The 14229-nt window shown below is 39.1% G+C and overlaps 2 protein-coding genes across 2 annotated transcripts; both read right to left on the bottom strand.

Moving 5' to 3' along the window:
• Positions 1 to 5547: 5547 nt before the first annotated feature.
• LOC132301224 (uncharacterized) lies at positions 5548 to 8526 on the bottom strand. Its single transcript, XM_059798498.1, has 4 exons — positions 7972 to 8526; positions 7731 to 7881; positions 6967 to 7112; positions 5548 to 5628 (listed from the first exon to the last, which is right to left on the bottom strand). The coding sequence occupies exons 1-4, from the start codon at positions 8524 to 8526 to the stop codon at positions 5548 to 5550; spliced, it is 933 nt and encodes a 310-aa protein (XP_059654481.1).
• A 4205-nt stretch (positions 8527 to 12731) lies between these two features.
• On the bottom strand, positions 12732 to 13894 carry LOC132298679 (alcohol dehydrogenase 1-like). Its single transcript, XM_059795070.1, has one exon. It carries the CDS (start codon positions 13892 to 13894, stop codon positions 12764 to 12766), a length of 1131 nt encoding a protein of 376 aa, XP_059651053.1. The 3' UTR covers positions 12732 to 12763.
• Positions 13895 to 14229: the final 335 nt, after the last annotated feature.

Raw genomic sequence — 14229 nt, 5'->3', positions numbered from 1 at the left:
GCACGATATATCTAGACAGAATCTCTCCGGTTGACTCACCCAACTGTAAAATGACAGTGTTTCAACACCCCCTCCCAGCCCTTCCTGATTCCTATCCATATACACCAAATGGGAGCCATTAAGCTCCCCAGCGTACCATCTGCCTCAACCGTCCCATACTATACCACTATCATTCTCCTTCAGCAGATGTCCAGCTAAACTGCATATTCTAACCACTTCCCCAACAAGGCCTAATTGGACTATGAGGTCTTCTTAAGTTTTGCCTAGGTCCGTCACACTCACATGGCTATCTCCTAGATGCACAGTGTCCACCTACCCTTGACCTTCAGCCTAGCGGAATTTTTAGATGATTTATTCTAAAGACTAATCTGTCACCTAAAAGGGGAAAAAAAATCTATCTAGTGAATTCTAACAAGACCATCATAGGATGAGAAAGGATTCTGGCAGTCTCTGGATATCCCTTGGAAAGGCAACTTATTTTATCATGTTGCATGTTGCCATTTCAAAAGACCTGTTTCATTCATTTTTATTAGATTTGGAAGTTGAGCCACTTAAGGTCTTTTGCTCCCCTGTATTCCGAATTATAGGTCAAAGCTTTGTGTTCCATGACTGTGGAAACTAATAGGATGATTTTAATCTTTTCATATGTTAAACTTTTAAAATTGAGCCCCATGCAGTGAGATTACAGTATTACAAATGTAAAGAAACTTTTTCCACTCTTTCAGTTGAAAGGAAAAGAAGACTTTTTATAAAAAATTTCATGTTATTTAGTATTGAAAGATTTGTGTTCCTGCTTTTGGTTAATGTAATACTTTGACCAAAAGAAATTCAACCCATATTGAAATGGATCGCAGGGGTAATTTGGTATTTTCGTCATTTTTTTGGGCACGAAGACAAATAATTACTTGGGAAACGCAAATGACACCTAAGGTTGCACTCACCTCTTTAAATTGGGCTCTTTAACAACATTTGGGGTACAAGTGATTCCCGTGATTGGCTCCATTTCAGCTTGGTTAAAAAATTAGTTAAAGAAAAATAAAAGATCATTCCAAGAGTTAATAGTTAGAAACCACTCTGTTCTTGTTACATTAAATTAAACTTTATGAATAAATATTTTCAGTTTCTTCATTGTTTTACTTCGGACATGTTTAAATATAAGAGAGAAAAATGCGAATGTGAACAGCTTTTCACTTTATTCATTTTTTATTTTGCTTTTGGAACTCCTTAGGTTTTGATTGATTTACTGAATATCTTTTAAAGTAGTTACGGGAAAATAGCACAGCGACTGCATTAAATGTCTTGAGATTTGAAACTACTTAGTCCTTTAACAGATGCAACATTTATGCTTCCTTCAAAGAATGATGTTTTCCTAAAAAATTGTCTTCTCGATCATTCTTTATATAATTGACCTAACTATTGGCTGCCTTTTTTGTAAATTTTTTTCTCAGCTTCCTCGAATGCTGGAGGATGATACGATTGCCAGGTACTATGGACTAGAGAAGGGGAGTGTGGTGAAAGTTACTTCCAATGGTGCTATTACTGATTCACTTGTTACTTACCGCTGCATAATGTGATGCCATTTTATGTGGTGAAAACATGCTATAGGAATTATAGAAGTTTGATACTAGTTTTAAAAATATAAAGAAAGGAATATGGCATTTTTACTGATTCACTTGTTACTTATCTCTGTGTAATGTGACGGCATTTTATGTGGCGAAAAAATGCTAGGAAATTTACAAGTTTGAAACCTATATTAAAATGGAAAAAAAAGGAAGGTTCAAATGATATTTAAAACTTTTACTCGCTGAAAAAAAGAAGGTTGACAAACATACTTCGAGACTGGAAATTTTCTAAATTGTTTCAACTGCATAGTGTATGTTATGGCATATTATGGTTTGTCACTAGTTGTTGTCAGTCTGATTGATTTTGCAGGGGATTTAGGTTTCTGGGTGATGGTCATTTCAAATTATCATCAAAACGCTCATTTAGCTTGGTATTTTTACTGGAGCTTTGTTACTTAACTTGCCAAGTAACACAGTACACTTGCTGAGTTAACTCCAATTAGTGTAATTTTGAGTTTTCGCTTAGAAGTATGCATTCTTACAAATGAACTACTGAATCAATTTGCTTTTCTGAGGAGATTGCATGTTTATACTGGCAGAAAAGGGGATCCCTAGGCATTCCATATTTAGCTTATGGAATAGCTCGGCTCGGTAAAAAAGCTAACTTGACTCAAAGAGTTGAGATACTTTCAGAGGTGTTAGACTGATAAGAACCCTGATCCCCTATAGCACAGGTTTTTATTCTTTCAGCACAGCTCACCAAAAACAACTTGCATATGTTAAGCATATAGCTAGCGGTTCCTTCTGAGCCAGGATCAAACTCTATTTTTGATAAATAAGTAATAATCATGCACTTGTTTTCCATACTAGGTACTTAACCCTTAACCTTCCATTAGAAAGGAAGAGATATTACTTGAAGTTAAACTAAGCTATTGGTATGGAACACTACTTTCAATTTTATTGCGATCATATATAAGAGTGACTGTAGTCAGAAGTAAAGGGTCAATAGTGCAATACGAGTAGTATTCAAATCCAAGTTAGGAATGATGGATTGAAGGCAAGGTGAATTTATTAAGATCTCAATTAATTCATCTGTTTTTGCTCTGCCAAAAAATGAATTGATAAGTAAAAAACCAGTTTGTCAATCATATCACAACATTTAAAGAATAATCAAATATCATTTGAACAGTGTTTTTGTAACGACCCGAATCAATTGGATCTGGATCATTAAACGGGTCCTTACCCGACCCAAAATCATCCGAGGGTAAAACGGTCTTTTCACGTTAAATTTAATTATCAAGGTCCAAAAAGGACAAAATGGTAATTTGCCCCAATTCAATAATTTGAGACTCAAAGGGTAATATGGCCATTTACTTGCATCACATAATAATTAAAATAAGATTCGGGGTAAAATAGTCTTTTCGGTAGTCAAAACATAATTATTGCATTTATTTGGGTCATAAAATAATTACGTGTAACCTCACTTGGGTACCAAAGTGTAATTTAAGAATTTAAAATAATAATTACATACAAAACAGAAATCGATCGACGTATATGCTTCATACGTCGACTGGTTTCGGACATGAACAGTAATGATACCCGCTGCCGAGATACCGGTCGACGTGTGGGATGTACACGTCGACTGGTTTGGGAAGTGTACAGTGACAAACTCTCTGCCGGGATACCCGTCGACCGATTCACATTATACGCCGACCGGTTCACGCTATACGTCCACTGGTTCATACTACACGTCGACTGGTTCACGCTATACGTCGACTGGTTCATCCTACACGTCGATTGGTTCACGCTATACGTCGATTGGTTTTGGGTTATCCACACTCGCAATTCACACTGTCCCAAATACACCAACTTTGATAACCAATCACCCAATTACCACCATTGCACGTGTACGTATTTATAGACAATTCAAAACCCAATACGTTAACAATATTGGTAATAAATATTTTGAATGATACATAACACGTTCCAAGAAAATGCACCAAGAAGGATTTTGTGAGATTATATTTAATTGCATCCCCAAATACAAGTCCAATACATCATTTAAAGACCGAATTACAAAAGTCTCATTTTATTCAAATTTTAAAGGAATTAAATACAAGAGTAAAGCCTCTATGGCCAAAATTTACATAGCTTTGGTATAAACAAAAGTGAAGTCCTATCTACATTGATATCCATGGATGTATATTATTCACCGGCTCATCTTCAATCCCTAAAAAATAATAATAAGCAGAGGAGTGAGCACAAGGCTCAGTAGAGAATGCCTAAGTGGCATCTCCTCAAGCAAGGTAAATAATTACATGCCTTACAAGTAATGAATAGGAAAAAGATACGGGGATCATGCGAGGGATTCACATACGACACCTCAATTTTTAAATCATTCACACACCATCATATTCAATGCTATGCACAAGATGCCAATGCAACCACACATCACACTCTACCCTCATATAATCACACATTCTGTTTATACCATCGTATGTCCACGCATCATTTCCACACTCCTACACACCCACACATTTCATTCACCCCTCCACACATCCACACATCACATTCACACCCTCACCTTTCTTATACCCATCAATATCCTTATGACATGCACATGAAATATTTTGATTTCAACCATTCAAATTCTCATCATGCTTTCATTATCCAATAAGCAATTTCACAACCATAACAAGATAATCCAACACTTAAACATGCTTCTACATATATCAAGATGACTATACAAAGAGTAATAAAGATAATCCACCATATAGCAACTTCATAGCATGTTAATTAAAATTAATACACAAGATAAACAATTAATTTCCATCAAACACATTAATTAGACAAAGTTTATGCATCAACCAAAACCCTAAAATCTTCATTATTCAATTAACATCAAATTTGCATGTCAAATGAGGGAAAGACATTTAATTAACTACCAATTCCAAGGAAATCGACAATTAGACAAACTCTACCTCAATTAGAAGAAATGCCCCAATTTTCGAAATCCTCTAAGCCCTTGCACCTTTGGTCTCTAATGAAAGCTCATGCCAAGCTCTCCAACATCCCTTCTTCCTTTCCCTCAAAATCTTACCTTAAACTCTCCAAATCAAGGTTTTTCCTTAGAAGACATAATTGTGTGCTTATGTATAGATATAGAGAGAGTTAGAGAAAGTGATAGAGAGAGAGGAATAGTGCCCGAAAATTAGAAGGGAAAAGGGTGAAAAGTGGTCTTGCATCTTCTATGGCCAAGATTATGCCAAGTGTCACCATTTGTGTAATTTCTAAATCAAGCTAAGTTACTATAATGTCCCTCTTCCTTTAATGAAATGGCATTCTTACCCCACAAATATCTACCTCTAATATATAGATATAGATATGTACATATATATGAGAAATGTCCATTATACCCCTTTCTTAAAATGACAAAACCGGGAGAAGTTCCCAAGTCCGAAAATCGTGCCGACCTCCAAAAATTATAAAAATGACACCGTCGCTTTTAATTGACTTATAATGATTAAAAAAAAATACACTTCTAAAACCCTCGACTCAACAATTGACCAAAACCCCCATCGGGGCCCGCGTGGCACGCAAAACGAGACAAGGATTAAAATAATTTAGAAAATCAAATAAATTCTAGAAATTAGAAAAACAAAAAAAAATCGGTAACGTCACAATCTCCCCAACTTCAAAAGATTTCGTCCCCGAAATCAATCCTCTTCACAAGAGAAAGACAAGAGGATACAAAAGCGGAGTACGTCTCCGAGTACCCCACACAACACGTTATACCTTAAAATCCCAAGCTAAAGAATCCGACGTTCTATGTCACTCGCAACCCTATACTTGTGACCCCACATAATCTCGACCGAACAATGACCACAGTCACATGCGACCTTTCCATCACAACAACCAACTGAACGAAAAAGGCATCACAGTGCCGAACAAAACTCTTTACCACCACCTGCATACACACGAGGAACTAGCCCCCAACTAACTCCATGACCCCACCGAGTCCCATCCACTGAGAACCATCTGACCTGTCAAAAGTACCATCAGGTACCTGGGAAAACAACCCATCAGCATAGCTCAAGGATCAAGGAATCCTACAACTGAAACTCCTTAGACACGTAGTCCCATACCAAGTGCACCACCATCCATAACAAATGACCTGAATATGTACAAAGAATACCATCAACCTAAATGAGACTTATTCTAAAACGAGATCGTACTACCACACGTACGCAATGCACAACACCGTACTCCAACTGTCACTAAGCATACTAAAATCAATGATCTTTGACCTTTGACCCAACATTATGTTAAGGAAAGATTGACATCAGAGAAATGGTTGGCCAGGCCATTCCCATCGTCCATCCGACCTCAACACTAATGTCGTTCTTGTCATCAGGTTCAATCATCAAGTACACCCACACACCAATCTCTATGTCCACTCTAAACACACGGTCTAACTATCCTCAATACACAAGTCACATCACAACTACTAGATACTATCACTGACTCTAAGACCCTAAGAAAACGTACACACCAGTAAACAAGTCGCGTCTCATGCCGTATTGATCACAACCTCTCGAAACGAATCCCACAAAACTAAAGACTTCACCTCTTACCGTGGAGCTAAGTTGAACGATTAAGATCAAACCTTCACTCGAAATCCCTAATAAAAGAGGGAACTCTACAAAGTCCTTCCATTCGCTAGAATGCACAACCCCTATATGGATACACAAAACTCACAAATAAGAAAGTCCTTGCCAGTACCAACACAAGAAGAAAGAAGATCAAGTTCCATTACCGCAACAGAGCAGAACACATATCTATCGATACCTTACATAAGTTATGCCAAGAAGGAGGATCTAAACAGAGACGAAACAACGCGATCCGTAACTTGTATACTTAACATCCATGTGTAAACGAGGGCAGTGCCCCTTCCCAAACACTTGGGCTAGACAACGATTCCTAAGACATCGCGTCCCACCCTGTCCAAAGCAGAACCTTAACAAGTGAAATTCCAAACATTCCATTCATAGTTACAACTAGGCAATGCTAACCACTATATCAATAACCTTTAAAGTAGCTAAAACCTTTCTGTCATTAATCCATCATCGAAACCATTACATAAGAGCTCAAAATACACATCATTATCTGATAAAACTGTCTGGAATACTTATATAGTCTTACAAATACATCATTGCTTTAATACATAATGGGTACAACTGACACATCATCACAACTTAAAACTCATACAAAACTCCTTGATCTATATCCTGCCCCAAAGGCCCACACTAAGCATCATCAACATCATCCGGTCCGGAACCACACTACGGGATATGTCCACCATCCTGGCACAGATGAACCGACACTGCATAAAGTGCATGGGCACCTGTCCAAACTCACGGGTAGCCCCCGTTACCAGAACAACTATGTGCAGGTACCTCCTGTCACACCCAAACTCGCAAGTATCCCCCGCTACCAGAACAACTGTGTGCAAGTACCTCCTGTCACACCCAAACTCGCAGGTATCCCCCGCTACACAATCACAGGTAACCCCCGTTACAGAACTCGCAAGTATCCCCCGCTACACAGTTACAGGTAACCCCCGTTACTGTACCGGACTCACAGGTATCCCCTGTTACAACATGACACGATACACTGACAACAACATGACAAAACGCACATATAATGATATGACATGACTACCCAATAACTATGCAACACGACTGACAAACTACTGTGTAACTCGACATGACTCACAGACAATAGTGCAACACAACTCATACACGACAATGCATCACAACTCATAGGTGACTATGTGACACGACATGACTCACAGACAACCATGCAACAGAACATGACTCACAGGTAGCCCCCATTACAACACGACACGACTCACAGGTATCCCCCGTTACAACACATGTCGGCTCACAGGTGTTCCCCGTTACAACCGACACGACTCACAGGTATCCCCCGTTACCACAGTCACAGGTAACCCCCGTTACAAAACTCACAGGTAACCCCCGTTACATCTAGCACAACTGTGCACAGGCAACTACCTAATCTCACAGGTATCCCCCGTTACACAAAAATCAATCACAATAATATCTCATCTCCTCTGTGGACAATCCCTCTTCATGTGGCCCGACTGACCACATCGAAAGCAAACTCCGGAACTAGGTCTATCAAGAGGACACTCCGCCTTGCGGTGTCCTGGCTGCTTACAGTGATAACACACTAAGCTTGTCCTAGAAAGCTCTGAAGAAACACCAACAATAGGAGTAGCACTTGCCGTCCGCTGCTCCTGAGTAAACAATGAAACATCCTTGTGCCTCTTCCTATCCCGACTTCTGGAAGAAGTACCCAAACTCGTACCTCATTCCTGAGAACCCACAGTACCACTCTTCTCTCGCCAATCCTTGGCTTCTGCTTCTACCATTAATGCTCTCATGACCGCTTCAGAATAATTCTTTAACCCCAAAAGTGTCAACCCCGGCCTAATAGAACGGTTTAGGCCGTACACAAAATGCCATGTCTTCTCCTCCTCGTTCCCTAACACTTCCGTAGCGAAACGTGAGAGAGAAGTGAACTTATTCTTATACTCTGTTACTGACATATCACCTTGCTTGAGACTATCGAACCGCGTCCTCAATTCTCGTCTCTTTGTTTGTGGAAAATACTTTTCAAAGAAAAGACTCTTGAACGTATCCCAACTCATACTGTCAATATCATGCGCGTTAGTCATGGTCTTCCACCATACTACCGCGTTACTAACAAACTTGTATGTAGCTAAGGTGATCTTCAACCAATCACCAGGCACTGTTATTGCCCTGAAATGCTTTTCAACTTCATCTAACCAATCGTCTGCTACCAATGGATCTGGACCTCCTTCAAATGTTAATTTCATGAGCTTGTTAAATTGAAGCAGATATTCAAGATTCCGCTCCATCTCCGTCTCCTGCGGCTGAATAGCCGGTTACAGTACCACTTGAGGAACTGTGGTACTTACAATTTTCTGAAAGGCTGAAGCTACAGCCCTTGCCACCAGAACTTTGTCCTCCAGTACTTGTGCATTATCACACACCTCTCTTCCTCGGTCCTGTCCCATCGAAACCCTTTCTGGTTGGGATGGCCCTTCACTTGTTCGCTGTCTAACTTCATTCGGGTCCATCACTTCACGTGATCTTTAAACACGGTTCTACAATGACAACCAAACGAACAACAAGAATACATGAAGTAGCTCAATTCACGAGCTACGGTGCTCACACTATTCGTTCGATAAGAACTAAACGTTTAGAAACATAGAAGTGATCAAGCCCCTCACTTACGTGGATCAAAACTTTCCCAACTCAATATACAACACTGTCCCGAAACCTCAAACTCATTAACAACGAAACAAACTAGTCACGCGAACATCCACTCCCTAGTGGATGAAAGACCACAACACGAATCTAGACGTACAACTACTTCTCAAAACAGGATCATATCAATCGTGCTCAATTACGTGCAATAAGAACTCATATACATGCTTTGAATTATAATTGCACTTAACAATTAAGCACATAGTCAACTAAGTATTCATTCATCAACAATAACAATTAACAATTAAAAATGTAGCAAATCAAGCATGCTTTAGACAAATTTAATCATATAAGTAGCTGCACATATACATTTAACATTAATAGTTGATCATGTTTTTTCCATTCAACAATTAATAAACTTAATGAGCAATGAATACGGAGACATATACTAAACATAGTAACATGTAAGCACATAAGCGCATAGCAATAAGTCATGTTTTTAAACCAAAAATTAATCATCACATAAGCATGCAATGTCGCCAAACCCAATTCTAACTCTTCTAGGTCAACCCTACCCGTCGTCCTTAGGTTTTCGAACTTAAAGCACTGATACCATTCTGTAACGACCCGAATCCACTAGATCTGGATCATTAAACGGGTCCTTACCCGACCCAAAATCATCCGAGGGTAAAACGGCCTTTTCACGTTAAATTTAATTATCAAGGTCCAAAAAGGACAAAATGGTAATTTGCCCCAATTCAATAATTTGAGACTCAAAGGGTAATATGGCCATTTACTTGCATCACATAATAATTAAAATAAGATCCGGGGTAAAATAGTCTTTTCGGTAGTCAAAACATAATTATTGCATTTATTTGGGTCATAAAATAATTACGTGTAACCTCACTTGGGTACCAAAGTGTAATTTAAGAATTTAAAATAGTAATTACATACAAAACAGAAATCGGTCGACGTATATGCTTCATACGTCGACTGGTTTCGGACATGAACAGTAATGATACCCACTGCCGAGATACCGGTCGACGTGTGGGATGTACACGTCGACTGGTTTGGGAAGTGTACAGTGACAAACTCTCTGCCAGGATACGGGTCGACTGATTCACATTATACGTTGACCGGTTCACACTATACGTCGACTGGTTCATACTACACGTCGACTGGTTCACACTATACGTCGACTGGTTCATCCTACACGTCGACGGGTTCACGCTATACGTCGACCGGTTTTGGGTTATCCACACTCGCAATTCCCACTGTCCCAAATACACCAACTTTGATAACCAATCACCCAATTACCACCATTGCACGTGTACGTATTTATATACAATTCAAACCCAATACGATAACAATATTGGTAATAAATATTTTGAATGATACATAACACGTTCCAAGAAAATGCACCAAGAAGGATTTTGTGAGATTATATTTAATTGCATCCCCGAATACAAGTCCAATACATCATTTAAAGACCGAATTACAAAATTCTCATTTTATTCAAATTTTAAAGGAATTAAATACAAGAGTAAGGCCTCTATGGCCAAAATTTACATAGCTTTGGTATAAACAAAAGTGAAGTCCTATCTACATTGATATCCATGGATGTATATTATTCACCGGCTCATCTTCAATCCCTGAAAAATGATAATAAGTAGAGGAGTGAGCACAAGGCTCAGTAGAGAATACCTAAGTGGCATCTCCTCAAGCAAGGTAAATAATTACATGCCTTACAAGCAATGAATAGGAAAAAGAGACGGGGATCATGCGAGGGATTCACATACGACACCTCAATTTTTAAATAATTCACACACCATCATATTCAATGCTATGCACAAGATGCCAATGCAACCACACATCACACTCTACCTTCACATAATCACACATTCCGTCTATACCATCGTATGTCCACGCATCACTTCCACACTCCTACACACCCACACATTTCATTCACCCCTCCACACATCCACACATCACATTCACACCCTCACCTCTCTTATACCCATCAATATCCTCATGACATGCACATGAAATATTTTGATTTCAACCATTCAAATTCTCATCATGCTTTCATTATCCAATAAGCAATTTCACAACCATAACAAGATAATCCATCACTTAAACATGCTTCTACATACATCAAGATGACTATACAAAGAGTACTAGAGATAATCCACCATATAGCAACTTCATAGCATGTTAATTGAAATTAATACACAAGATAAATAATTAATTTCTATCAAACACATTAATTAGACAAAGTTTATGCATCAACCAAAACCCTAAAATCTTCATTATTCAATTAACATCAAATTGGCATGTCAAATGAGGGAAAGACATTTAATTAACTACAAATTCCAAGGAAATCGACAATTAGACAAACTCTACCTCAATTAGAAGAAATGCCCCAATTTTCGAAATCCTCTAAGCCCTTGCACCTTTGGTCTCTAATGAAAGCTCATACCAAGCTCTCCAACATCCCTTCTTCTTTTCCCTCAAAATCTTACCTTAAACTTTCCTAATCAAGGTTTTTCCTGAGAAGACATAATTGTGTGCTTATGTATAGATATAGAGAGAGTTAGAGAAAGTGATAGAGAGAGGAATAGTGCCCGAAAATTAGAAGGGAAAAGGGTGAAAAATGGTCTTGCATCTTCCATGGCCAAGATTGTGCCAAATGTCACCATTTGTGTAATTTCTAAATCAAGCTAAGTTACTATAATGTCCCTCTTCCTTTAATAAAATGTCATTCTTACCCCACAAATATCTACCTCTAATATATAGATATAGATATATACATATATATGAGAAATGTCCATTATACCCCTTTCTTAAAATGACAAAACCGGGAGAAGTTCCCGAGTTCGAAAATCGTGCCAACCTCCAAAAATTCTAAAAATGACACTGTCGCTTTTAATTAACTTATAATGATTAAAAAAAAATACACTTCTAAAACCCTCGACTCAACAATTGACCAAAACGCCCCTCGGGGCCCGCGTGGCACATAAAACAAGACAAGGATTAAAATAATTTAGAAAATCAAATGAATTCCAGAAATTAGAAAAACGAAAAAAATCGGTAACGTCACACTTTTGGAATTGGAACTGAATTTTCTCTCATTTCGAATCCAAGGCGCCAATTTGGTGCTCCCAAACATTGCATAAGGGTTCCTGCTTTACCATGATGAAGGATCATACTGTGATTGCAGAGTTGAAACATTATGCTAGTATGGTTGATTGTTTGGGGATTGTGGGGCTCCTCAAAGAGGTAGAAAGGTTTATTTATTGAAGAAATGCTTGTGGAACCATCATATATATGTACGGATATATCATATATGTATGTATATATTTATGATCTTTGGGGTTGGGAGGGGGAGGGGGGGAGGCAGTAGGTGGAGAGGATAGAGAGAATACCAGATAGGGAAGAAGAGAGAGACATGTAATAGGTAGATGAGAATGGAGAGTAAACTAGTAATAAATAGTGGGCAAGAAAGAAAGATTTTTTATTATAAAAAGGGCAAAGTACAATAAACCCCTTCAAATATTCGCATTTTGCAATAAATCCCTCGGCATAATTTCTTGCCAAAAAAATTCCCTCCAACTATTAATGGGTAACACAGTGGATTGGAGTGGATGAAAGATATTTTTGAGATAAAAATGCTCTTATCCTTATTATATAAAGAAAATTGTAATAAAAATGCTCTTATCCTTATTATTTGCCAAGGCCTCCTGTGGTGTAGTTTGGTCATTCACACAATTAAAGAACGTGTAATTGGATCCTTCACATTTTCTATAAAATGTTTCCACTTTATTTATACAATCAATGTGTTCAGCAAATGCTATACAATCTGTTTTCAGTTGTTGCTAAGATCACTCAGATCTTGATAAGTACTTTGACACAATCTGGTTTCTTCAGCAGGTCAAATGCTTGATCTATTTCATCCAATGAAATTTCATGAGTCAAAAGCTCATCCAGATTGATCTCCTTATTAGCACATTTGTCCACAACAATGGGTAATTCAGACTTGGTTTTTATCCCTCCAAAAGCATAACCCTTCACAGTTCTACCCTGCAAGAGTGTCGAAAACAAGACCTCCATAGCCGGCTTAGGCCCTACGCCCACTTGTACCAAAGTCCCTCTTCCCGGTTTAACGGCTTCCAGGGCCTCCGCCACCAATGGTGGAGCTCCGGTGCATTCAAAGCAATAGTCTGCACCACTTCCTCCGGTTCCCTCCCTGATTAGTTCCGCGATAGATTTGTCATATTTATCCGGATTGATAAAATCAGTCATCCCAAAAACCTGTCCTTTTGCAGCTTTCACTTCATTTTTGTCAACGCCAATGATTCTGGATGCTCCTTGCATGCTAGCCCCTTGTATCGCGCCCAATCTAACCGTGCCAAGACCAAACACTACAACGGATGAGTCCTCTCCGGCCTTGCATTCCTTCCACGGTGCGCCTAATCCAGTTGTGAAGCCACACGAGATGAAGCTAACATGTGCCAATGGCATATTTGGATGATCAATCTTGACAACATAGTTGACATTAGCAACTGTGTACTCTGACCATGTGGAGCAGCTAAATAGGTGGTACAACTTTTGGCCTCCGAGAGACATTCTTGTAGTGTTGTCAGGCATTAGACCATGCATAGGCATAGGATATGTTGTGCACACATTGGTCTGTCCCGACTTGCAATTCTCACATTGCTTGCATTCTCCGAGAAATGTGGGGATGACGAGGTCTCCTTCTTTGAATTCTGTGACTCCCGCGCCCACGCTTTCCACGACCCCAACACCCTCATGCCCTAGAGCTCGTGGGAACACCGGGAATGGGAGCCCATTGGCGCATAGGATGTCGGAGTGACAGAGGCTGGCGTAAAGCATCTTTATCCGAAATTCTGATGCTTTTGGTGGCTCTATTCCTACCTCTTCCAACCTTACTGGCTCCCCTTTTGCCCTGCACACTGCGGCTTTGCATTTTATGACTCGTGAGCTGCTCGTTGACATTGTTCTGGATTGGTAATTCCTGTTCAAGAACTTGTCAATGGACTGATCTTGGGTTGATTGTGATGTTCCTGCAGCAGAGAAGTTTTGAGAACCAAGGCAGATGTGCATCCGGACATACCATTCCTCCTCGAGCCAAAGCTCGTTCCCTGCATGTGTCGGAATAATCTCTTGGATACACCATAGTGGATTCGGCTCTGACTTTGCACAAACAGGGAAAGAAAGCTCGTAGGATACATGATTTGATGTTGGATGATAAACTCACAATCAGATTTATTTTTAAATTTTTTAAAATTTTAGTAATGGGATATTCATGCATGATGCACCACAATATATAA

This window comes from Cornus florida, unplaced genomic scaffold (genome assembly GCF_030987335.1).
Source record: "Cornus florida cultivar Cherokee Brave unplaced genomic scaffold, ASM3098733v1 CherokeeBrave_3.0.0_Hap2_Chr03, whole genome shotgun sequence".
NCBI lineage: Eukaryota > Viridiplantae > Streptophyta > Magnoliopsida > Cornales > Cornaceae > Cornus > Cornus florida.
This window is presented reverse-complemented; position numbering and strand designations above follow the sequence as displayed.